Source organism: Lissotriton vulgaris, chromosome 1_1, assembly GCF_964263255.1.
Source record: "Lissotriton vulgaris chromosome 1_1, aLisVul1.2, whole genome shotgun sequence".
Taxonomy (NCBI): Eukaryota; Metazoa; Chordata; class Amphibia; order Caudata; family Salamandridae; genus Lissotriton; species Lissotriton vulgaris.
Window position 1 is genome coordinate 1522942299 of NC_141685.1, and position 25057 is coordinate 1522967355.

The 25057-nt window shown below is 42.3% G+C and overlaps 1 protein-coding gene across 1 annotated transcript in view; it reads left to right on the forward strand.

The window, feature by feature from the left end:
* Nucleotides 1-14156: 14156 nt before the first annotated feature.
* The window catches only part of LOC147750765 (uncharacterized), a 31041-nt gene continuing 20140 nt past the window's right edge, over nt 14157-25057 (forward strand). The window contains exons 1-6 of the mRNA XM_086930873.1: nt 14157-14280; nt 15379-15443; nt 17124-17189; nt 19042-19116; nt 19709-19759; nt 22250-22315. Of these exons, the coding sequence (XP_086786999.1) occupies nt 14232-14280; nt 15379-15443; nt 17124-17189; nt 19042-19116; nt 19709-19759; nt 22250-22315 (372 nt within the window). The 5' untranslated portion in view covers nt 14157-14231. The remainder of the gene's footprint in view (nt 14281-15378; nt 15444-17123; nt 17190-19041; nt 19117-19708; nt 19760-22249; nt 22316-25057) is intronic.

Consider the following 25057-nt stretch of genomic DNA (forward strand, 5'->3'; position numbering starts at 1 on the left):
TTTTCGTCATTGTACAACATGGCGAACAAAAGGTTACAACTCAGTTTCCACAGTAAACTTCAAAAGGGTTTCATTCATGTTTTCTGAAGCCCGGAACATAATTACAGTAGCATTTGCCGGTTCCCAACTGTAAAAGCATGTTATCCCCACATTAAGCACATTCCATCCTGGCTGTAAACGAATTAAGAGAAGGGACAGAAACAGGTGCAAAGAAAGACAAAGACAGACAACAGATTGAAAAGAGTGTAGGGGCAATATCGGAAGCGTGATCGCAGGATCAAAGGATTCGAGCCTAATGCATACACAGTTGAAACAATAGACCGGCACGGCAAGATGAGCCTCGAGCGGAGCCATCTGCCTTGCCGTGTCATCCCCCTAGTCATAAAGACACACTCAAAGGGATATGCGTCTTCCGCAAGAGCTTGGGAAACCCAGGGTCATGAAGCGGACATTGTACGTTCGCCGACTACGTGAGGGCAAGAAACAAAATGGATGCCGCATCTAAAATGGAACCCGAGGTTTCAGATGGAGAAACCCACAAATAAGACAAACCATACATAGTAGTGTAGCGAAAAAGCGTACACCTACTAAACTCGTCATTTGCGGTTCGCAGATACCAAACTCGTCCATAATCGAACAAGCCCAAAACGTCGTTACGATTCTCACGGAACCTCAGCAGGTGCTAGAGTTGAATTTCAAATTCAGTTACACAATCATTAATCACACCAAACTTGGGGTGATTAATGACTGTGTAACTTAATTTAACCTTCAACTCAAGCACCTGCTATATTTTATCTATTAGTGCTTCCTGTTGAAGCTGACTTATGGCTGAGGGCAGAAGGGCACAAAGTGGGACAGAGGGCATGAGTTAGGCAGAGGGCAGAAGGGCACAGAATCCAGTGGGGCAGAGGGCAAAAGGGCACAAACAAGAGTGGGGCAGAGGGCAGAAATGCACAAAAACAAGTGGTACACAGGGCAGAAGGGCATAAAAAACGAGAGGGTGGCAATGATTAGCCAGGCAAAAAAAAACCTGCGAACACGCAAAGCACACCGCGAATACGCAAAGTTCCCCACGAACACGCAAAAATAAAAAATCCGCAAATTCGTGAATTTTGCAGATTGCGAATTCGCAAATCCGCAAATTCACGGATCGCGAATTCGCAAAACTCGCCTATGCTTAGTAATCACTGCCTGTCAGTTAATGCCAGTTCTAAAGAGGTGCTGCTCGTAGAAGGAGTGTCATTCGTATGGACATCTGCTTGGTGGCTGTATAAACTTTGTTGACTCACAAATCACAAAAGGGACTGGATTTACTTTATCAAATGGCATGATTACACATTCCATATGTGCGCATAATGAATGAAGTAGCAAGGATATGTTTATGAACACTGCTAGTCCAGACTCAACTCCATATTTGAGGCTCAATCTCCATATACCTACAGGTGTACCAGGTGGTCTGCATCTGCCTCACATGCCTCAATATCCTCCACACATTGTTGTGTGCTACTGGGTCACTGATGGTAAGTGACATGAAGCTGTACTACATTTTCACACAATATGGCAACATGTCAAACTGTGCTGCGGTATTCATCCTGCCTGTCCTGCATAAGACATGCACAGTGAGACTTGTGTTTTAAGTTTATTTGTGAGTGATATTTCTCCATCACACATGCATGTTTCACACATCTTGCAACATTTGCCGGGGGTGCAGGGGTGTATGACTTACAGTGATTTTGGTCAATGTATCTAGCTGCAGTGCCCACACTTCATGGTGTTAATGTGTCTGGTGTGGGGTGATGTTGTTTGACATCTTGTATGTGATATTGTGACATTGAGATTAGACCACATCTGTTTTGCATATGTGTATTGCTGATGCAAGTGGTATGTTGGATTGCTACTTACCAACTAGGACTGCATTCCCATATGTACCATCCTGGAAGCGCTGGTTTATGACTGACTGCTGGTAGATGTACGAATCATGCACACTCCCTGGGAACTTGGCAATTACATTTGTGAACAGTCCATGGTGGTCCACTATCGCATGCACATTCATTGAGTGAGTGTGCTTTTGGTTTCTATATATGTGTGCACTGTCCACAGGTGGCACTAATTGGACATGTGTGCAGTCTATTTCACCCAGAACTTGTGGGAATCCAGCTATGGCATGGGAACCCTGCTTGACCAGAAGCTGTTCACGCACACTGTTTGGGAAGTAGAGTTGCTGGAGTATCAGGCTGATTATGCCATCCAACACAATAGGGAGAAATCTTGAAAAAGCTGCCTGTGATACTCCACCGAGTCTGGATGTTGTGAGTTGTAATTTCCCTGAGGCCAGGAAATGCAGCACAGCCAGCAGCTTTGTTTGCGGGGGGATATTAGTTATCCGCTGGGTTGGTGGTGTCAGCCGGTGGCCTTTGTGGTTCAGAATGTAGTCAATTGATGTCCGTTTTAGCCTGTAGTGGGCCATGACATCCTGTGGTTGTAGGTCTCCAAGGATGATTCATGTGTGCATTGGCCGCTGTCGTCTTTGGCGCTGCCTTGGTGGTGGTCCAGGAGCCGGTGGTGGTGGCAGTGGGGGTTGTGGCCTTTGTGGGACTCCAAGCTGTATGATTACTGCCTCCATGGCATCTGCAGGTCCTCAGCTTGGTGGCGTGGTTGGGATGGGCTAGGTCTCCCTTTACATGGTCTCCTTTTCATCTCCAGTTTTTCATTTTTAGAACTGGTTTTAGCAGTTCTTATTTATCTCCAGCTAAGGGGCCTTAGCATGAATTTTTTTGTCGCTAAGCAAGTCCAGGCGATCATTGCTAATAATGCGATCGTGTGTTAGCGACTTTTTCCGTGAGATTTAGCGAGGGTACACCTACCTCGCATATCATTAGCGATATTTATCACTTCCAGGCATGGCAATGATTTTTTTACTAGCTATCGCCGGAAAAATGTCGCTAACAGAAGTTAGCGACAGCTTGCTAATACGGCAATAGTTTTTTCGCCGCTTTATCCTGATTTTTTCACACTAAAGCGGCGATAGTGCCCTTGATAATATGCCCCTGAATTCTTCAAACTCTTTTTGAACTGAACTTATTGTCAGAATGCAGGTTTGAGACTGAAGGCAAGGTGTCTTCCGTACCCAACTGGGCTCTAACAGTTCTCTACCACTCCCTGCAAGAATATACTTCAGCATTCTGCAGCAACCAATAAGAATTGTATAAACTGAAAAATGTTTATAAGTAAATAGAGTTGTGGCTCATACAGTGCTTCTAGATTATTCAAAAAACACTTTGAACTATATATTTCTCCGACAATGAAATTATATTTTTCTCAAAAAATATTTGTCTCTAAAGATACTGCATTTTGGGACTGGGCCCTCCCTGAAGTGTCACAACAGATTTTTTACTTCCATTGTTGGACATGTTTTTTTTTCCTTTTAGGACTGCACACTTTACTCCTGTTAACCAGTGGTAAAGTGTGATACTGCACTTTGCACCGTGCAAAGTTCTGCTGCACTCCGATGGACCTTCAGTTCTGGACAAAGGTTGTCACAACAATCAATACAATTAAATAATGTGAAGCACATTTTCCCCACTAAGATGACATAGAGTATTGACTTTTCAAACCATTATGTTTTTATTAAAAGATTAGCAAAGATACAAATTCAAATAATCGCGTTTGTTGGAATTCAGTAGCTAACATGCAAATACATTCAGCAATATAATTCAAAGCAATACAAAATCATAAATACAAAGACTAACTTTTAAAGTTGTCTCAAAGTAAATCAAAGCATACCCATTTCCCTTAAAAAAAGCCTGTTCAGCTAAGCTAGGAAAAAGTTGCAAAGCTCGGAGAGAAGTCAGGCCGAAGGTGTCAGCATGGAATGCCTCTGAAAGGTAGTAAATGTAAATCAAATAAAGACTTGTCTATCAAGCAGGCATCTGCCCATGAGTCAGGTCCTGCAACTAGGCCTGCTTGACCCCTGTTGACATTTCTGGAGTGAGTTTCTGACCTCCAAGAGGGACCCTGGACCCTTGGTGTAGCTGCATAAGCTGAGCTCCACCTAGATGAAAAGGAGAATTCCTGAGATTTTGAGCTCTTCATGACCGCAAACAAGCCTGTTCATGGCAAGATCTTGCAGCTCTCTCCAGCCACTATCGTGAAGGTCCTGTGAACCTGACCATTTGCACTACAATGCCAATGTGAAGCTCCAGCAGTAACTTCCTACAACACTTGGCAGGATCTTTGCACTACAGCGATGATCGTTCACAATGCCCAGCATGCTCTTCAGGCTACAGCGATGTCCATCCACGGCGCTCTCCCTGCTCCTCGCGGCCTCCTCCACCACGACTCGTGGGGCTAACCTGGTCCCTGTATCTGGTCCATCCTCCATCATGGTTGATCTGAACTTGTGACCTTCATCTGGTCTCGCTTGACCAAATAACAATGAGTGGCACTTTGTGGTTTTAGGTGCAATACTTACCTTAAATCTTTGAAACTGCATATCTCCGATTCTACTGATTGGATTTTTGTTGTTTTGGTGTCAAATCCTTTATTGAGATGTAACCTATTTTTCTAAACTGATGTGGGATTTCTTTTGTGCTATGTTTTCACTTTATTATCGTTTGTGTGCCGCCTAAATACTTTACACATTGCCTTTAAATTAAACCTGAATGCTTTATTACCAAGCTACCAGAGGATTAAGCACTGGTTAATTTAGTGAGTTTCTGTGGTTCTTCCTGACAGGGATTGCCGCTTCTGCTTGAGAAGGGTTCATATCCCCTTCAACCAGCAACCCAATTTCTCACAAGCAGGGTGTTGCTCTCCTTAGCAGGATGTCCTAGAGAACTTTATTCAGTCCTTCCAGAGCTTCAACGGCGGTTAGCCTCAGGGCTTGACCACCCCCTTAATGACTTCTAAGGGCTGCCTACCCAGCCACAGACAAATGTAGCTCATCCTTAGGCTGGCCGGCCCTTTGTTACCCGGACAGATTGGAGCTAAACCAATGAAAGAGGGAAGATTAGAAAAAGGAGGCATCCCTCACCCACAGGCACACAATAGAGATACCAATGACAACTTCAGATCCTCTAATCAGACCACTCCTGGAGCTGTGTAAGATTCCGAAGAAGGACTGCCCTGCTATCTGAAGAAGGTAAGAAGGATTCCCATAAGAGACTTTAGAGTTCTTTTGGCTGACATCCTGTCCTGTTTTAGCTACAGTAACATAACAAGCTTCTAGAGGTCTTTCGTGCTGCTTCGGCTTTCCAGATGACCAGCACCACTGGACCTGACATGGTACCTTTGCTCCCACCTGAGGGATTTAGTCCTGAAACGATAATTGCCTCCCTCCAGGTCCTGGACCTTGCCTGAAGTCAGAGCGTACTTCTTCCTGCCTAACCGAAGGTTCCACCAGATCTGACACAAAGGAACACATTGCCCTGCAAAGCAGCGCAGCTCCAAACCGAAGTCTTCCCTGGAACTTATGTTGAGCGACACAAATCCTGAAACCTCTACCAGTTGTGACAGCAAGTCACGCGAAGACCCTCAAGGCCTCACTGTGTAGCTGAAAGATTCACTGGAACTGAGGATGAGCAAGACAAAGCCTTGCCGGATTCCCTTCAAAGACAAAAGGTACAATTCTTATCATGCCAAACTTGTTCTTGTATCTGGCGCGAGCTGCATCGCGATCAATTAAAGCTTGTGATTTTGACCATGTCTAAGGCAACCAAATATCCACACTTGGCACTTTGTGCGCTTTGGTACTGGTTTCTCTAGAATCTTTAAAAAAAATCATACATCTAGTTCCACTGATTGGATTTTTGGTGTAATTTTATTTATTAAAAAATACTCTTATTTTCCAAATTGGTTTGAGATGATTCTTGTGTTTTTACTTCATTACTGTTTGACTGCTGCATAAATACTTTACACATTACTACTAAGTTAAGTTTGACTGCTTTTGTGCCAAGCTACCAGAAGGTAAGCACAGGATTATTTAGTGACTTCGGCTTCGGCTTTTCAGATGACCAGCACCACAGGACCTGACATGGTACCTTTGCTCCCACCTGAGGGATTTAGTCCTGAAACGATAATTGCCTCCCTCCAGGTCCTGGACCTTGCCTGAAGTCAGAGCGTACTTCTTCCTGCCTAACCGAAGGTTCCACCAGATCTGACACAAAGGAACACATTGCCCTGCAAAGCAGCGCAGCTCCAAACCGAAGGCTTCCCTGGAACTTATGTTGAGCGACACAAATCCTGAAACCTCTACCAGTTGTCACAGCAAGTCACGCAAAGACCCTCAAGGCCTCACTGTGTAGCTGAAAGCTTCACTGGAACTGAGGATGAGCAAGACAAAGCCTTGCCGGATTCCCTTCAAAGACAAAAGGTACAATTCTTATCATGGAAGAAATCAAGCGTGACCGCTTGTCCTCTACGCACTGTTGCAATTCTGATCAAGGATCAGATTCATTCATAAATAAGCATATAACCCAATTCTAAACATGTTTCATGCATGAAAAACTCTTAAATCTTTAAGGTTTCAAAATTTATTTTAACTGGCATGTCACTTTTTAAGAAGCACATTAAACATTAAATGTACATGTATGCCATGAATTCGTTTTTTGTAAGCTTATATCCTCAGAGTGATTATCAACATCACATTAACATAATTATAATTTTCCTGACAAGTTTGCCCTGCCCAATGCATTTCGGGCCCCTTGGCCCTTCGTCAGGGGCGGTACCTGAAACGACACAAAATTATGGGACTCTATTACTTAAATGAAACAGGCACTTCAGACATGCATTTCGTAATTTGTCACTGTTTAAATTTCACAGTCAGCATAATTTTTTAGAATTTTTTAGAAAAAAGACCATTGAATCAGTTATAACATCTCTATGACAGCCTTATGTTCCATAACACTCACTTGTGTATATGTGTGCAAAGGTGATCAAAACTGAGAAACGATCGAAAAGGGCTGGTCCCAGGAGTGAACTGGATCAAGCGCTCTAAGAAAAAAATGACCGTGGTGAGTGATGACAGTATACAGGATTTACTAATAAACGACACGATACAGGAGCCAAGCACTTACTGAAGATGAACGGGCGACTCTAATCACAAACGTAATAACTGATTTTCTCCTGGCTGTTCGTGATCTCTTAATCCAGAGCAGACAATTGTCGTTCACGAGAATTCACCGCATGCAAGGCGCCGATCCTACTGACAACAAACTAAACGTCATCCAAAAACTTAAATGCACGCCGTTTTGTGATCAAATCTATTTCACACTGTTGCTTATGCCAGAGTTCTAATGACACGTACCTTGTGAAAATAGCGAAATGCGAAAAATATTAACCTTTCTTTTAATCGCCTGTTCGTGTCAACTGTCCAAAGTGACTACAAAAGAAAAAAACAACGTTAACTCCACTCTGTACCGTACTGTAAAACAGCCTAAACACGCATCTATCGCCTGTACCTCATAAAGCGGCCACTTCAGTCCTCTTACATTTCCTCCTTCTCAGTACGCGATGCCGGTAATTCTGTCCGCGGAAGGAACGCCAACTTAGACGCGACAGCCTCTTTTTATGACGCAAATGCGTAGGTGAGCAGAGAAATAGAAAACGGACTAAAACCCCGGAACGGGATGGAAACAACACGGGCGCCATTTTTAGTGTAGTGTGGTGTATAAAAATTAAAACACTAATAGTACAAAATGAAAACATCGTATGCGAGTGTCTATACCATCCTGAAACATTAGCTATCATTCATGCAAAAAAATAATCAATATTAATCAACATTACAATGCTCCAGCGTTTTTGTTTGTGCAATGATCACAAGAAACAAATAAGGTCTACTCGGTCATTGATCCCTTTGGGATCTTGAGTCTGAAGTCTTTTTATCCAGAATATCTCACGTTGTAACAAAGTTTTTGTGAGACTCTTGCCGGGCGAAGCAGCAACAACTTCGAGAATCTGAAATTTCATTTGAGCTATGGTGTGTCTGTTTTTATCCCAGTTGACTGCCAAACTGCTGTTGATGTTCTTATTGCGAATAGTGCTTTTATGTTCTGAAATGCGTATCTTGATTTTTCTCTCCGTTTTACCCACATACAACAACCCACATGGGCATTTGATGGCGTATATGACATTCGCAGTGTTACAATCTGCGTTGATCCTGGTAGGAATTGTTTCTCCCGTGTGGGGGTGTTTCACTGTGTTCGATACTATGACATTGTTGCAGTGTACACAGTTTTGACACTTTCTCATGCCTCTGTAATTCTCTGTGGGTTTTTTTAATTTGGGTTTCAAAAACTCTTTAATGTTACGAGATCTTCTGTACGCGAAAATAGGTTTACTTGCAAATAAGTCTTTGAAATCGATTTCATTACTGAGCAATTCCCAGTGGTGATTAATACTTTTCTTGATTTCCTGAGAACAAGTGGAATATTTTGAAACAAAAACCTGTCGTTGGTGTGACTGTTTGCTTTTTTCTTGAAATAAAGTTTCCCTGGGTATTTTTTCTGTCTTTTCTTTGGCTGTTTCCAGTACCATCATTGGGTACTTTTTTGATACATATTTGTTAAAGATTGTAGTGAGATTGGTTTGTAAGGTCTCTTCTTGCGAACAAATTCTTTTAGCTCTCAACATCATGGAATATGGCAGATTGTTAATAAGGTTTTTGGAATGAAAACTATTATACGTCAGAGCTGTATTCTTGTCTGTTTTCTTATGGTAAACTTCTGTGTCAATTGTGTGATCTCCCAGTTTTACCAGTACATCCAGGAAAGGGATAGATTTATCCTCAATGCTGTGAGTAAATTGAATGTTTTCATCCTTCGAGTTTAGCTGAGAAATCTTTTGTTCGAGCAAGATTTTTGAATTCTGTCAAATTAAGAAAATGTCATCTATATAACGACAATAAAGAACTGTGTTGTCAATCCAGTCATTGTCTGTTAACAGGTATTGATCCTCAAACCTTGCCATATAGGTATTCGCATAGGCTGGTGCCCCAGAAAAGCCCATTGATGTTCCTTTGTTCTGCAAATAATAGGCATCATCCCACTTGAAATAACTGTGATGAAGGCTGAAATGCAACAGTTCCAATAGGAAAATTTTATTGACAGGTAGATCCTCTTGTTTCAGCAGAGCCCATTCTACTGCCTCTATTCCTGCGGTGTGCGGGATAGAGGTATATAAGGCCTTGACGTCCATTGTGCATAACAGCATGCCTGGTTTAACCACAACTTTCATAAGTTTTTGTAGAAAATGTGTGGTATCCTTTGTGTAAGAATACCATGACTGGACGAATGGTTGCAAAAACTGATCAATGAATTGACCCAGAGGCTCGAATATGGTGCCACACCCGGTGACTATGGGACGAAATGGTGGATTCGAAAGATTTTTATGAATTTTTGGCAGCATATATAGTCCGGGTTGTTTTGGGCATGAGACTGTGAGAAATTGACGGGTCTTGGTATTAATCCATTTCATATTTTCTGCTGTTTCCAGTATTTTCTGTAGTGTTTCCTTTAGTTCTTTGATCGGATCATGTTCCAGTCTCAGGTATGTATGAGTATCTGATATATGTTCGAAAACTTTGGACTCATAAAATGTCTGATCCATAACAACAATGGCACCGCCTTTGTCTGCTTTCTGGATGTGTATTCTAGAATTTTCTGCTAGTTCTTTTAGTATGTTCTTCTCTTGTTTGGATAAATTGTGTTGACATTTTTTGTTAGTATTAATCTTTGAGAGATCATTCATCACTAGTTTTTCGAATGCATCCAAGATCTTATGAGATGTAGGTGCCTGAAAGGTGGATTTTGGTCTAAATTCCAAATACTCTGATGGATCTGACTCCGTGACTTGGTCTGGAAGGTTAAAGAAAAAATATTTCAAACGTAAAATTCTAATAAACTTAAAGAAATCAATTTCAATTTCAAGTTGATTTGTCTGGTACGTTGGCACAAAGTTTAATCCTTTATTGAGAACTTTCGTTTGTTGGGGTGACAAATTATATGTGGAGATATTGATCACTAGGTTAGTCGGGTACTTCTCAGGTTGGGTTTTGTTACCTCCTTTGCCTCTCCTGGTTTTCCTTTGGTTTTGCCTGGTGTTTGTGTTGTTTCCGCATCCTGGGCGGAAAAAGACGTTTTGGAGGATGCAGCTCCCTCGATATTCGCCGGGTCTGCTACCACTGATGTTGTTGAAATAACATTTGGAGGTGCTCTGTTGGCATGGGTTTCTCCCTCGGAAGCCACACTTTCTTGAGAAGACGTGTTCGGATTCCGTTTTGTGAAGGTTCTCCTTTGGGCATACACCTCCGCCCACGTATACACTTCATTAAGCTTGTAGTCTAGTGTGTCACGCTTGTATTTCCTGAGTTTACCCTCTTGGATCTCTTTGGAATGTTTCTCCATTCTGGTGTTCATTTCTTCTAAGAATTTAGACCAATCTTCTGAGTCCATTCTAGTTTGCAGATCTGATTCGATAAGTGCAATTTCCTCAGTGATTTCCTTGATGACTGATGCAAGTTCTTCTAATAATAATAAAATCAAATCTAAGGAACATTTATTCAACACTGCATACCATCGGTCCATAAAATCTTTCTTCATGTGGAAGCGGAAAAGCATGGGTTTAATAGGCATTCTCAGACCCCTTGGAATTCTCTTGGCGCGATGATATTGCACAAGTGTGGACGCATGGAGGCGCTGATTCAATTGTCTTTTTGTTAAGAATTCTAGTTGTTTCAATTGTTGTGACAAACTACTCCCCTGCACATTGAAGGACCTGACATCATGGATCAGGGAGTAAATTTTTGAAGCTTGTTCGTTGGTATAAGCTAAAATATTAGCCCGATTGTCTGTTAGACCTGTAATAGCATCAAACGACATGATTGGAAAAATGGGTGCTCACTCCCTGTGGACAGGGTACAAAACAACAGTTAGTTTGGGGAGAGGCACTCCTCTACTTAATCAAATAAGTGTACAATGTTAAACAAATTAAATATTCGTGCTGTGGAGGAAGATGCAACGTCCAATTTGCATCAGTGAACTAGAACATGGAAGAAATCAAGCGTGACCGCTTGTCCTCTACGCACTGTTGCAATTCTGATCAAGGATCAGATTCATTCATAAATAAGCATATAACCCAATTCTAAACATGTTACATGCATGAAAAACTCTTAAATCTTTAAGGTTTCAAAATTTATTTTTAACTGGCATGTCACTTTTTAAGAAGCACATTAAACATTAAATGTACATGTATGCCATGAATTCGTTTTCTGTAAGCTTATATCCTCACAGTGATTATCAACATCACATTAACATAATTATAATTTTCCTGACAAGTTTGCCCTGCCCAATGCATTTCGGGCCCCTTGGCCCTTCGTCAGGGGCGGTACCTGAAACGACACAAAATTATGGGACTCTATTACTTAAATGAAACAGGCTCTTCAGACATGCATTTCGTAATTTGTCACTGTTTAAATTTCACAGTCAGCATAATTTTTTAGAATTTTTTAGAAAAAAGACCATTGAATCAGTTATAACATCTCTATGACAGCCTTATGTTCCATAACACTCACTTGTGTATATGTGTGCAAAGGTGATCAAAACTGAGAAACGATCGAAAAGGGCTGGTCCCAGGAGTGAACTGGATCAAGCGCTCTAAGAAAAAAATGACCGTGGTGAGTGATGACAGTATACAGGATTTACTAATAAACGACACGATACAGGAGCCAAGCACTTACTGAAGATGAACGGGCGACTCTAATCACAAACGTAATAACTGATTTTCTCCTGGCTGTTCGTGATCTCTTAATCCAGAGCAGACAATTGTCGTTCACGAGAATTCACCGCATGCAAGGCGCCGATCCTACTGACAACAAACTAAACGTCATCCAAAAACTTAAATGCACGCCGTTTTGTGATCAAATCTATTTCACACTGTTGCTTATGCCAGAGTTCTAATGACACGTACCTTGTGAAAATAGCGAAATGCGAAAAATATTAACCTTTCTTTTAATCGCCTGTTCGTGTCAACTGTCCAAAGTGACTACAAAAGAAAAAAACAACGTTAACTCCACTCTGTACCGTACTGTAAAACAGCCTAAACACGCATCTATCGCCTGTACCTCATAAAGCGGCCACTTCAGTCCTCTTACATTTCCTCCTTCTCAGTACGCGATGCCGGTAATTCTGTCCGCGGAAGGAACCCCAACTTAGACGCGACGGCCTCTTTTTATGACGCAAATGCGTAGGTGAGCAGAGAAATAGAAAACGGACTAAAACCCCGGAACGGGATGGAAACAACACGGGCGCCATTTTTAGTGTAGTGTGGTGTATAAAAATTAAAACACTAATAGTACAAAATGAAAACATCGTATGCGAGTGTCTATACCATCCTGAAACATTAGCGATCATTCATGCAAAAAAATAATCAATATTAATCAACATTACAATGCTCCAGCGTTTTTGTTTGTGCAATGATCACAAGAAACAAATAAGGTCTACTCGGTCATTGATCCCTTTGGGATCTTGAGTCTGAAGTCTTTTTATCCAGAATATCTCACGTTGTAACAAACAATTCTTATCATGCCACACTTGTTCTTGTATCTGGCGCGAGCTGCATCGCGATCAATTAAAGCTTGTGATTTTGACCATGTCTAAGGCAACCAAATATCCACACTTGGCACTTTGTGCGCTTTGGTACTGGTTTCACTAGAATCTTTAAAAAAATCATACATCTGGTTCCACTGATTGGATTTTTGGTGTAATTTTATTTATTAAAAAATACTCTTATTTTCCAAATTGGTTTGAGATGATTCTTGTGTTTTTACTTCATTACTGTTTGACTGCTGCATAAATACTTTACACATTACTACTAAGGTAAGTTTGACTGCTTTTGTGCCAAGCTACCAGAAGGTAAGCACAGGTTTATTTAGTGACTTTTGTGGTTCTCCCTGACAAGGATTGTGTTTCTAATTTGATTGAGACTCTCGCCCCTCCCAACTAATAACACAATGTCGTTTTCAATGAGCATCTGTAATCTGTAATATTTTATTTGTTTCCTATAGGTTTTTCTTTTTTATTTCTGTGGCACCATGCTAGCCCCCTGCTCCGTTTGTGTTATGCTGTCATTCACGTTAATCTATTTAATATCAACAATCTAGCAGCACTATCTAAATAACTATATATTACCATTTAATTGGTGGAAAGAAAGATGTGATTTCTGAGTATTTTTCCTGAAGAGGGGCCTTGACCTCTACATAAGAGAAATTGTGTTTAATGTGTATAATTTGCATAAATCCGTTCTTACCCACAGACCTTATGACGAAAAACCTATTACTAGAGAACATGAGTGCATATATCCTGTTACCTATAGAAGCGGTAACAGTTTGTTCGCTGGATATGCTCTGTGCATAAATTTACTTAATCAAAGAAAATGTGTATAAATATTGTTACCCAGGGAACTTATTTTCAAAAATATTTGTGCACAATTCCATTGTTAATGAGAGGACCTTTTTGCTAGAGATCCCTCAGAGATGATATGTGTATGATCCTGTTATTCAAAGAAACTATGTGTATTTATTCTGTTAACCAAACAATTTGTGGGGCGTAATGCTACCCGGAAATTATTTGTGCTCAAATCCTCAATTTTCCAGAGAACGTAAGTGTACGAGTACTGTAACCCCGAGAAGCTGCATACTTGAATCCGATGCTACCCAGAAAACCTACGTGCATAAATCACATGCTACTGAAAGAATCAAGTGAGTACAGCAGGCGAAATTAAAGAGTCTCAATCAACAGTTAATGTACAATGACTTCATTCATCTCAACCAATATTAAATGCCCTAGAGCAGATGATGAGTCGGGTACACGGATGTCCCGTCCAGAATTCAGATCCGTTTGTCATGGCATTATTCCATGTTTAAAGTTAACCCTCTTTGTACACATGTGTATTTCAGAAGGAACATCAAACAAAGAGTTTTTGTCAACCACTCCTTCAATTTGTGCCAAAGGGAAAAGTTTAGATAAAAAATTGGAGGAAGTGTAAAGGTCACCCTTAAAATACTGTTTCACAGTCTTTGTGCTAAGAACGACTTGCACAAGAACATTCCAGGTGTCTTGTGACATTGGAGGAGGAGTCGAGAGGCTTCTTCTAGTATAAATAAAGGGGACCGGCAGACAGCGTTCCACACTTGAACTCACCCTGCCACTGAAGTCTTGAAGGAGAAGCCTCGATTTGCCATGAAGATTGCAACTATTTTTGTGCTGGTGGCCCTCAGCACCACCTTTGGTGAGTATACACAGGAGGGTCCTAAGGAGCCAAACAATTATACAGTGAAATGTATAATAATGCGTATATAATAGCTAAGGCGAGTGTATCTTTATCAGGACATTGACAAGCTAAATATGGAGTTGCCAGCTCACCAAATATTCAAGACAGGAGTTGTTCCATGAAACACATATATGTATGCAAGGAATCGCATTTGTATTCTGTTACTCTAACAGCCCCTGTGGACATCTATCGCATTTCCATAAAACACCGGTTTCCAAAGTTTTTTTTTTATTGTTGATTGATCTACTGTCCTTAACATTTTATGTGTGTGGTGGCAGTATTATTTGCCTGTCACACCAAAGATCAAGAGAATGAAGCTTGTTAAATAAAAGTGAAAAGTGATATAATTTGTCAAAGTCTGAACATTCTTTTGGAACGCACTGTTGGCTGCTCCTGGCCAGTAGTAGTGGTGCAGGGAGGAAGGGGGGTTAAAAAGAAAAAGAAAGAGCACTTACCTGCTGGCTGGCCGGCAGCTGCCTCTCCTCCATCCTCTCCCTTCTCTGCTCCTGTGTGGTCCAAAAGCACACAGGCTTCCAGACTCCCCATAGCCAATCACAACGCTACTGTCCGCAGTGTTGTTGTTTGGTCTGAGCGCCGTGGTTCAGCACTCAGACAGGCAGCGGGAGCCTGGGCATATTCTCCTCTCAGGCTGTGTATTATAGCCCAGTGGAGAACATGCAAAGTGTGCATGAATGTTTGGCCAGCCCAAGATGGCCTGCCAAACCATCATGAGCACTTAGAAAGTGCCCCAGCCACTCCTCTGCCTGCTCTGTGAGCAACCCAGCTCCACCCCGCCTCGCCGAACTACTTCAGCACAGAAAAGTAAAATGATAGTAACAGCATGTTATTATCTTTTTTTTGCTGTGCTGAAACCAATGGGTCGACGCTCCTCTGACTTAGCGGAGGAGCCTTCCCTGCTGGAATGCTCTGAGATATAATGTTATTTGACCATTCCTTCTCAATGTTTTCATCGGAGCACATTTTACTTGTAGTAAAATTCCTAGATTGAGAATACCAAATTTAAAAAATGTATTCTTTACTATTCATTTTTTTCAGCTTCTGCCACCGATGACTCCGAACCTCGTCCTCTTCCTCTTCCTAAGTGTGATTTAAAGCTTCTGGTAAGTTTGTCATGGAGGGGTGATGCTAGTTTAAGTTCGGGGCTCAGACTGCTGAATGATTTCTTATCCCACAGCATCAAAAATGTCTTAAGGCAACCCCTCTTTTGCCTTATGTCTCATTTGGAAGTGAACTATTTCCTAGGTGCAAAATATAACTCCTTATCCAAATTTTGGCTCTAGAAATTAGGCATTACATGCAGATCATATATTTATTGCACCACAAATAATATGATTTGCCTTTGTACTTCTTCCCTAAATACATTTTTTACTTGGTCAGATCTGTAAGGGGAAATCAGTGGAGGTATAAATATCATATATCAGAATTCCAATCCCTGCTCAAACTCAGACTCGGAAGTATGATTGCAGCTATAAACTACAACGGAACATTACATTATCATTTGATTATGTCACTTACCTGTCATTTGTGACCATATGCATTGTATGAGAAAGTATCTTGCAGTTTGGGGTTTTCTACACATTTTATTTTACCTGCCAAACTGCAGCAGAATATTTGACCAGAAATCTAGATCAATTATTGCTTGTGTGTTGTGAAATGTTTTCTCAGTTATTTTATATGAAATGTGTAAGAAAGTGGGATAATAATTGGGGTGGATGTGAGCCTGGATCACTGTCACAATATCTGAAAAAATAATATTGTGTCAAAAAAATTGTTTAAAAAAATATCGTCTTTCTGTACTTATAGAAGTAAGTACAAAGATTTCGAAAAAAATTATTGTTCCACACTAAGATCATTAAGAAACATAAAAATATATAGTGTTTTAATATATTTATAATTTCAACCTTTAGCTTAGTGTCATGCTTTAACATTTCAGACAACCTGTTTAATCCCAAGTGAGAGATGCCAGAATGTACCATTGAGGTCTCCTAATGGGGAGTGATTCTGTTACGGTCTGTGGAGGCTGGAATAAAAATTGTAGCGATAGAATGTACCATAGAGACACACCCAAGGAACAAGTGGATAACAGCTGTGTACAGAGTTCACTCCAGATTGAGAATGCATACCTACTTATGAGCACATTGTTAATGGTTTGAAATTTAGACTCTACATCACGAAGCATAGAGAGTAAGCTGGGGAGAATCCATCTAATTCCAAGATATATATTAGTTACAGCAGTAGAAGATGTAAAAAGAGTTGTGAGTCACTAATTCAATATCCCAATATTTTATGTAGAAACACATTAGTAAAATGAACAATTGGCCTGCATGCCTCAGAGAAATTACAAAATGGCCCCGCCTATGCGATCTCATTTTACAACATTGAGGGTTGTGCATGAGCCATCAACTTTTTCAGGGTGGAAATCCCCTGTTCATAACCTTTAATAGTTGTAGCATATGACGTGTACTGTAGTACCGTGTGGTGTATGCCATGGATGTCCCTGAAGTGCAGAAACATTCATCAATGCTCTCTTATCTAACTGTGTACATTTGTATCTTTGGAGTAGGACCTTTGCGAGATTCGTCCATAGGTAGACACATTAAAACCATGGATGGCTACTTGCAGGAGAGACTGGAGAAGAATATGTTTAGTCCATATAAGATAAGAATAATTTTCTGTGGACTGCAGATGAGTTTGAGTGAACTAGAAATGAGAAATGTGGCATCATGTTTCTTACACAAGAAATTCCTAACATATATTGTTGACATTCTTTTTCCATGCAGAAGCAAAAGCTGGGGGAATTTCTGAAGAGTGTGAAAGATGTTGTCTGCTCATATGAACATTGTGAGGTACAGCCAATTTTACATTAATGCTCTTATAATTGAGTGGGTTGTTGTTCGGAACAACATGCAATGCTGTCAGTCTTTCCCCTTCTGTTATTCCTCTGTTTCCACCTTCCCAATCTACTCAATGATACCAGGTTTCTATCCCCAAATCACCAAGGAATTTCTATTTCATAAATCAGTATACATTTGAGGAAATGCCTCTGCATTTCTGACTGACTTATGTTAGTCTGGTGTCTGTGTTTTATTTTGAGGAGCTCAACTTCCACCTCAGTGTTAATAGGTCATCACTGGTAAGTGCATCTTCAACATGGCATCAGGATCCAGAGAGGCCTTATCTCTGTGCTATGGCCCATCTAATATCTAAGCACTCAAGCCTCACTCTAGCCCTTCCAATGTATGTATGTGCTCCCTGGACCCCAGGGATCTCCAAAGGATTTGAGTAATGTATCTTTGCTGTCTTCCCCATCCGCATTACCGGCATCTTTACTATTTCAAAGGCAATTATTGCTTGAGATTCTGCTTTAATTGATGAGCATATTACACTACCCCACAACCTAATACTGCCACCATTTGTCCATCTACCCGTGGCGTTCCCCAAGGTACAATCCTTAGCCCTTTATTATTTAATATTTATGTTAAACCCTTGGCGACTATAGTTGAACAGGCTGGGCTAACCTTGTTCTCCTATGCAGATTACACCCAGATTGTCTTCTCCCTATCAGGGAGAGACGAGAACAACACCTCCGCACTCAAGTCTGGCCTCATTCTTGTGGCCGACTGGATGCGGAGAAATTGTCTCAAGCTGAATGGGGAGAAGACCGAGGTGGTCATTCTGGGTCGGGACAAACATCTTTGGGGCCCCTGTCATTGGCCATTGAACTGGGCAATGCGCCTACGCCATCCACTGCAGTTCGTAACCTGGGCGTCATTATTGACGACAGGCTAACTATGAAGCAACAGGCTACTAAGGTTGCAGCCATTTGCTTCTCAACGCTGCGGTGGCTTCCCAAAATTTTGTGGATGCTCCCCCTCTCCTCTCGCAGAACCGTAGTCCAGGCACTTGTAACATCAAGCCTGGACTATGGCAATATTCTCTACCTGGGCGCAGATAAAGCCACCATACATGTGCTTCAGGTTGTACAAAATGCGGCTGCGCGCCTGCTAAAGAACGTCCCTAGACGCACTTCAGCTGCTGCCGCGTTGCGTGACCTTCATTGGCTGAGCGTTCCTGAACGTGTTAAATTCAAGGCACTCTGTTACATGTTCAAGGCCAAGCAGGGCAGCGCTCCAACTTATATCCAAGGGTTGGTAACACCTTACACACCCGTGCGCTCACTAAGGTCATCGGACACTGGCAATTTCACAGTGCCAAGATGTAAGCTGGCAAGAATGGGAGGCCGCTCCTTTTCTATTCTGGGCCCGAAATATTGGAACTCCCTCCCACTAGCACCAAAGTCAGAGACCAACCTACTCCGCTTCCGTAGGACTCTGAAGACTCTTCTGTTCACCAAGCGCAGTCAATAGTTGGTTGTGGCCTCAAGTCAGGTGCTGCATTGTCCTTTCTTCTATAGTCTGTCCCTGGCGCCGGGAAACCCACTGTGGGTAGCTGTGCGCGGTAAAAGTTTAAATAAATAAATAAAATAAAATAAAATACCCTATCCATATAAGCATTATTCTCTCTGCACTGTTCTTCAATAGCAACCTCCTAGGATTACAGTAGCCAAAATGTGCCCTCCTCTAGGACTCTTAAAATCCAAAGAATGACTTTCAAAGCCAAGGAGCTATTGTCAGTTCAACTCGCCTACAAAGAGGTCAATGTAGATTTTATACATGATTCTTTCATATTTCGTTCCAGGAGGTGAAGGGAAAAGAAAATGAATGTAGTTTGGATGAATGGAAAGAAATGGTAGAGAAATTAAAAGAAGCGCTGGTAAGTATTAGTGGCCTCTCATGTCTTCTATCTCACTCTTCTATCAATCTGACATTACTAAGAATGCATAAATGCCAAAAGCTTCTTCCATGTTACTGTAAACATACACTCTCTGTGGTCCTGGATACTACTAGTATTTGAATGTTTGCATGTACACATTTGGGTTTTCCAGCCCCTATATTAAGATCAGTTCAAATGGGCTCATTCGTTAATTTATTTTCTGATCACATCTAGATGCCAGACTTCCCTGAACATAGACTGGCACAACCAGTGGTTGGCAAGCATCACATTTCTAGTTTGGGGTACCATCAAGAACTCTGGTATCAAAGGTTGGTGCCAGCTGTGAATGGGATTAAATCTGGACACAATAAAGAATGGGGCCTGTCCATGGCCTGGGAGTATCCACTGATGTATAACACATTATAACACTATGAAGTCTAGCATCTTCTCTTATTCAGCTTAAATATTTATGAATATGTAAAAAAAAAGTGATCAGAACAATAAAACTCTCTTAGCCTTTCTCATTTCTGAATATTTGCCGTTACTTGCATATGAAATATTTATATTGTAACTTCTTTCCTTCACCATTCAGAGAAAAGCTGGCTGCACAGTTGATGATCTTCTGCTGAAAGGAAAAACAGTGGTAAGTCTGAGGGTCTAATGGTGAGCGTTGTTCATTGTGGATTAGCAATGGCCCCTTCAGACTCGAGAGTTGCAGATGTGGTGCAGTTTCTCATACCCTGGGGGATATGTACAAGGAAGTGGCGGAGAGAAGCGTTAGCCTTCATGGCTTAACGCCTCTCTCCGCCACTTCTGAAATGCAAGGCTGCACCATATTTAAAAGAATGTGGTGCAGTCTTGCGTTTCCCCCTGCGATGGCGCTAAGTTCAGCAACTTAGTGCCAATGCAGGCAACCTTGCACCAGAGTGTAAGGGAGTCTGCGTAGAGCGGAGCATTGGTTATGTGTAGGAAGGTGTGCCTTCCAGCACATATACAATCCTAAAAGGCCATTATGTCACTGTCATGTGTGCTACTTCATGCAGCACACATGCAAATCACAAAATTGCATTTTTTTAAAGGATTGTTTATGTACAGGAAGGCACACCTTTCTGTACATAAACAATCCATGATATTTAGCTTTTTCCATATGTGCTACATAAGGTATCACACATGGAAAAATCAAAAACAAGGAGAAATAATGCACTTAAGATCAGGTTTTACCTGGTCTTAATTTTGACGCTGCCTCCTATGTACGCCACCCTTGCACATAGGGGGCAGCGTCAAAATGAATAGGTGAAAGGGGGCCTTATTTACAAGGCAGCATTAAGTCACGTTAAGTGGCTTTACGCTGTTTTGTAACTAAGGCGCAGCCCCTTTCGTAACCACAACGTCGATATAAGTGACATTGTGGTGGCGATAGGGGCTTGTACATATGTCCCCCAGAGTCTAAAGGCGCACTCACATCTTCCGAAAAGCATTCACTGCCTTACACTAGCTGCTCCTCATTCAAGTATAGGGGCCTTTAACTGAGGCGGTTCATTAGGTACCTTAAAGTGGGAAGAGTTATGCCAGAGTTGACATCATTTCTGGGGTGACTCTTCAGTTTCTGAATGTAGTCAGTTCCACAGATGAACTGCTCTACAATATCGTCACTAGCTTTCTGCCTGTAGGTCTGCTATTGTCAGTCACTGGCTGACTGTTTCCCTTACGAGTGCCTCAGAATGCAAACAAGAAGTCCTAAAGCTCACAGTCTTAAAGCAACCAGTGTATTGTGATCTGCCTGAGGCATACCCTCTGAATGCAACCATTGGGGTGAAGTCTGACAGAAACCCCTTCTCCCTGCGTATAAACTACGCCAGCTTCTGGGTGAAACACTGACTACCAGCCCAGCCCTGTCTCTCTCGACTGCTGAGGTGTGGCTGAGCAGATTTACACTGGGCGCCTTTAAAACCAAGCTCTCTTCTTCAAAATAGAGCAGCATGTAAAGGGGGACGCCTGGGCAGCAGGACATTATCATCCCAGTGGGGCCAAAACACTGGCGCATCCATATTGCACCGATGTCGCTTCTTGGATGAAGCGGTGGGTCAAGGTTGTAGGTTGGCCTTTTTCTTACTCCTGTGTTTGGTTCCGTTATAATGAAACGACAACTTAGATCCTCGTTCATGGCGGGGAATATTGCACAGACAGAGTGGTGATTACCCTAAAAGTAAGGGGAGAAACAACTCAAATTACTGCATTGTCAGCTGGAGATGGGGTTTCTTCCGTTTTAAAAGCATTCACAGTGCAACATAAAGCCGATAGCAGCCAAACGTGCTCTCTGGACATAGCTTTTCAACACACTTGGACACCGTGTACTCTCAGGTCACACCATACGTCACCCCAGATGACTCTGCCTGCCTCTTAGAACCAGAGGTCAAGTTACACTACATCATACTACACTGCACAATTAAATGCACAAGGGGTCTGCATGCCACAGCACTGCCTACACTCTCATTGTGCCATTGGAACCCGCCCCATTGTTTATCATACTGTCCTCACACCTTGACAACACTCAGTAGTGACACAGGTGGAGGGAACTTCTCCAAATGATTAAATGTAGCCTCGCGAGACTGCTGTTCATCCGGAGTGATAGCAGACATAGTTGTTTAACTTATTCAAAACGTTTTGACAGGTTTTTGCATCTTCCACCCAAATAATGCCTCCCTAAATTAATGATAGCAGGTCATAGCTTGTACATGAGCCAAAATGCAGTGGCCACCAGGGCCACCTTATATATATATATGAATTGTTGTAGGTGGCGCAACCAGCAAACATTCCTAAAAAGGTGTGCCCTGTGCAACAAACAAGAAGAAGTCAAACTGTTTGGGATGAGTTTTGATGCTCAATAAACAACAAATAATTAAGTAGTAGCCTGTTTGTGCTATTAATATTGAGCAGAACAGCAAATACAATGTGTTGGACTAAGCAGTGAGGGGACAATATGCTTAATACCAAGTTCTTGGTAATCTGAAGTTGTGCTAGACAGTAAAAAGAGCAAAACATAATCTATAAGCTAAATAGTTCTATACCGTTTTGAATTAGTACTTTCTAAGAGAACATTCTCTTTTCTAATATGTCATTAATTGTGTTTCAGGAAGAATTAGCTGCAAAAGTTGGAGATGTGCTTAAGAAACTAGAGGGTCCCCTCAGAGATGCCCTGGTAAGATGAGACGGTTAGAATCAATGTCTGCTTTGGATTGTTTTTCCTCCGTATCAGTAAATGAGACTAGGTACTGCATTCCATTATCAACCAATCACAACAAGGCAAGTGTCTAGCAAGTCTAGTACCGGGAAGTCTGCATGTGGCTTAATGGACGATCTGAAGAGGCAACAACCTACAATTCCCGCATAATATTTATTTTAATGGATTGTTATCAGTGCCTCACTCCCTGTCCTACTTTGCATAGTCAGTATTGTTATTAAAATATGACGTATTGCAGTGTTTTGTGTGTAAAACTGAAGGCCCTACAATAGGTTAGGATCCCTCTAACAGTTTGCTGTCAAATACCCAGTCCCTTTACTGTAGCCCTGCCACTGCTAAAGAAGGACAAAGGTGTATGTCAGGCGTGGGCTCAGCAGCCAGGGAGACCATAAGGGGGTCAAAAGGAGTCATTGTGGTTGAAATTAATATGAGACAAAATCATGTGTCCCTTTCCGTTGGGTGATGCCCCCTTTCCTTCCAAGCAAGGCAATAACATGTATATTGCAGCCTATAGCAGCATTTGTTGTTATTACTCTAAACATTCTCTTAGTGATCTCGAATGGGTCGATTTATAGTTTGGCAGGTCGAGAATACGTCACAATGGTTCCTGTCACTGGTTTGTTGAGTTTGAAAGTGGGTTTTCAGTTTTTTTTAATACCAAAAAATGCCCTTTACCGCCAATGTTATCCTGGTGGTTGGGCTATCAGACGGTGTAACCGTGGCACAGACCGAGGAGTCTCCACTGTGGTTACGCCAAAGGTTCGCCTGCGTTTGTATCGAGCGGGCAGGCCACTATGCTGCCGCTAAAGGATACTCTGTCTCTGTTGCGATGGAGTTTCCTTACCACCAGCATGTCAATCAGCCCCCTAGCCAATGATGTAAATTCTGCATTTTTAAGGGCAACCGCCTAGAGCATGCCATTAAAACATCTGATGTCAAGTGCCCAATATATCAATTATTTAAGACGTAAAATGACAGTTTAAAGACTAGTATCACCAGCACAGGTCCTCGCATAGAGCCTTTCCTGTGAGTAGAAGTGTTTGATTCCAGGCCTTGGTGGGACACTCACCACATTCCTACTCACAGATAAATAGTAGCGTTGTGAGTCAGGCTAAGGAAGCAATATTCAGAGATAATAATTATGGACTCCTGGTATAATCAGCTGAGTGCACATTTGTAGACCACACATTATGCAGCACAGATGTGCACCCAGACCTCGGAACACGATGACAAACGGGACGCATATGTTGCAGGAGGGCAGAGTGGGCAGCTCAAGCGCTGCATAGCACTTCCTGCATATGTATGTCTCAGGTACGCACCTGCTGCAGGACGTTCTTGGCAGGAGAAAGTGTTTTCTAGGCCCACCAATTGCAAAAATCAAATGTAAATGTATTTATTATTTATTTAACAAATGGTTTGGTATAAAATAGGTTACACCAACACTCACGCAGTGCAAGTGTGTTAGCTTGCATCACACCATCAAGGTAGGAAGGACTCATATGTGAACCCTGTGTGCTTCCAGCCTTCCCCTGTGAGTGCTGCTGTGACACCGAGAAGTAGGCCCTCCCTCTTTGTGAGTGTTGGATACCTTCCCACTCATACCTGTGTGGAACAGTGGCACGCCCTTTTACATGTGGATGAGCTTTGGGTGTATACATGTACTTTCCTGTAAAAGGGAAAAAATTGTGAGATGAGGGCTATGTTTATGGCATTCTTGTTAAAGTATTTGAAACTAAAGCTGAATTAAAATATTGTTTTATCTGTGCACATATATGTTTGATACTGTGACTCATCTGGGTGTATTATATGGTATGGCTGTGCGGCCTTACTATAGAATATAGTACTCAAAAAAACTGTCATGGGTCCAGTCACACTCATTTGTAAAACCTTAGGCTCAACCCTGGGTAGGTATGGCCTCGAACATCAAGCTTTCCACAAAGGAACTAGAGTAAAGCATCTAACAGTTCCAAACAATGAAATTAAAAGGCCACTTGACATGAAACAAATCTGACAGCAATTTATAAAAATGGAGTATTGTTAAATACATTTTAATAGAGCAAAATGAGGAAATCAACCACATGGATCTGGAAATACAGATTTTTTAAGAAACCTTAAATCTTGGGGGGGCGTGGCTTGACGGGCGAAGATGGCGGTCGCAGCTTTGTAGAGCTCCCGCCGGCCCGAACTTAATCCGATCACTTATCCTGGCCCCCAAGCCCGATATTGCTACCCGGTGACTGGCACTGATTCGGTGGAGTCCCCTGCCTGCTCCGGTGCACCGATCCTGCATTTTTCTCTCTCCTGTGCCCGAGGGGAGGCGACGGCGACGTGCGGCCTGGTGACCGGCTGGAGACTGGGGTCCTCGAGTTTCGAGACGCCCGGCGGCGGTTGCGGGCTCGCGGGTGGTGGCGACTTCCACTGCGCCGCTCCTGGCTCCACTCTACGGCTGCGACTGCCCACGGTTCACAGCGGCGCCACTCATCCCTGCGCCTTGGGCAGACACCTCTCTCTCCTGCAATCGGGGGGAGGCGACGGCGGCGAGCGGCCTGGTGACCGGCTGGAGACCGGGGTCCCCGAGTTTCGAGACACCAGGCGGCGGCTGCGGGCTCGCGGGTGGTGGTGGCATCCACTGCGCCGCTCCTGGCTCAGCTCTACTGCTACGGTTGCGCCACTCTTTCCTGCGCCTTGGGCGGATACTCG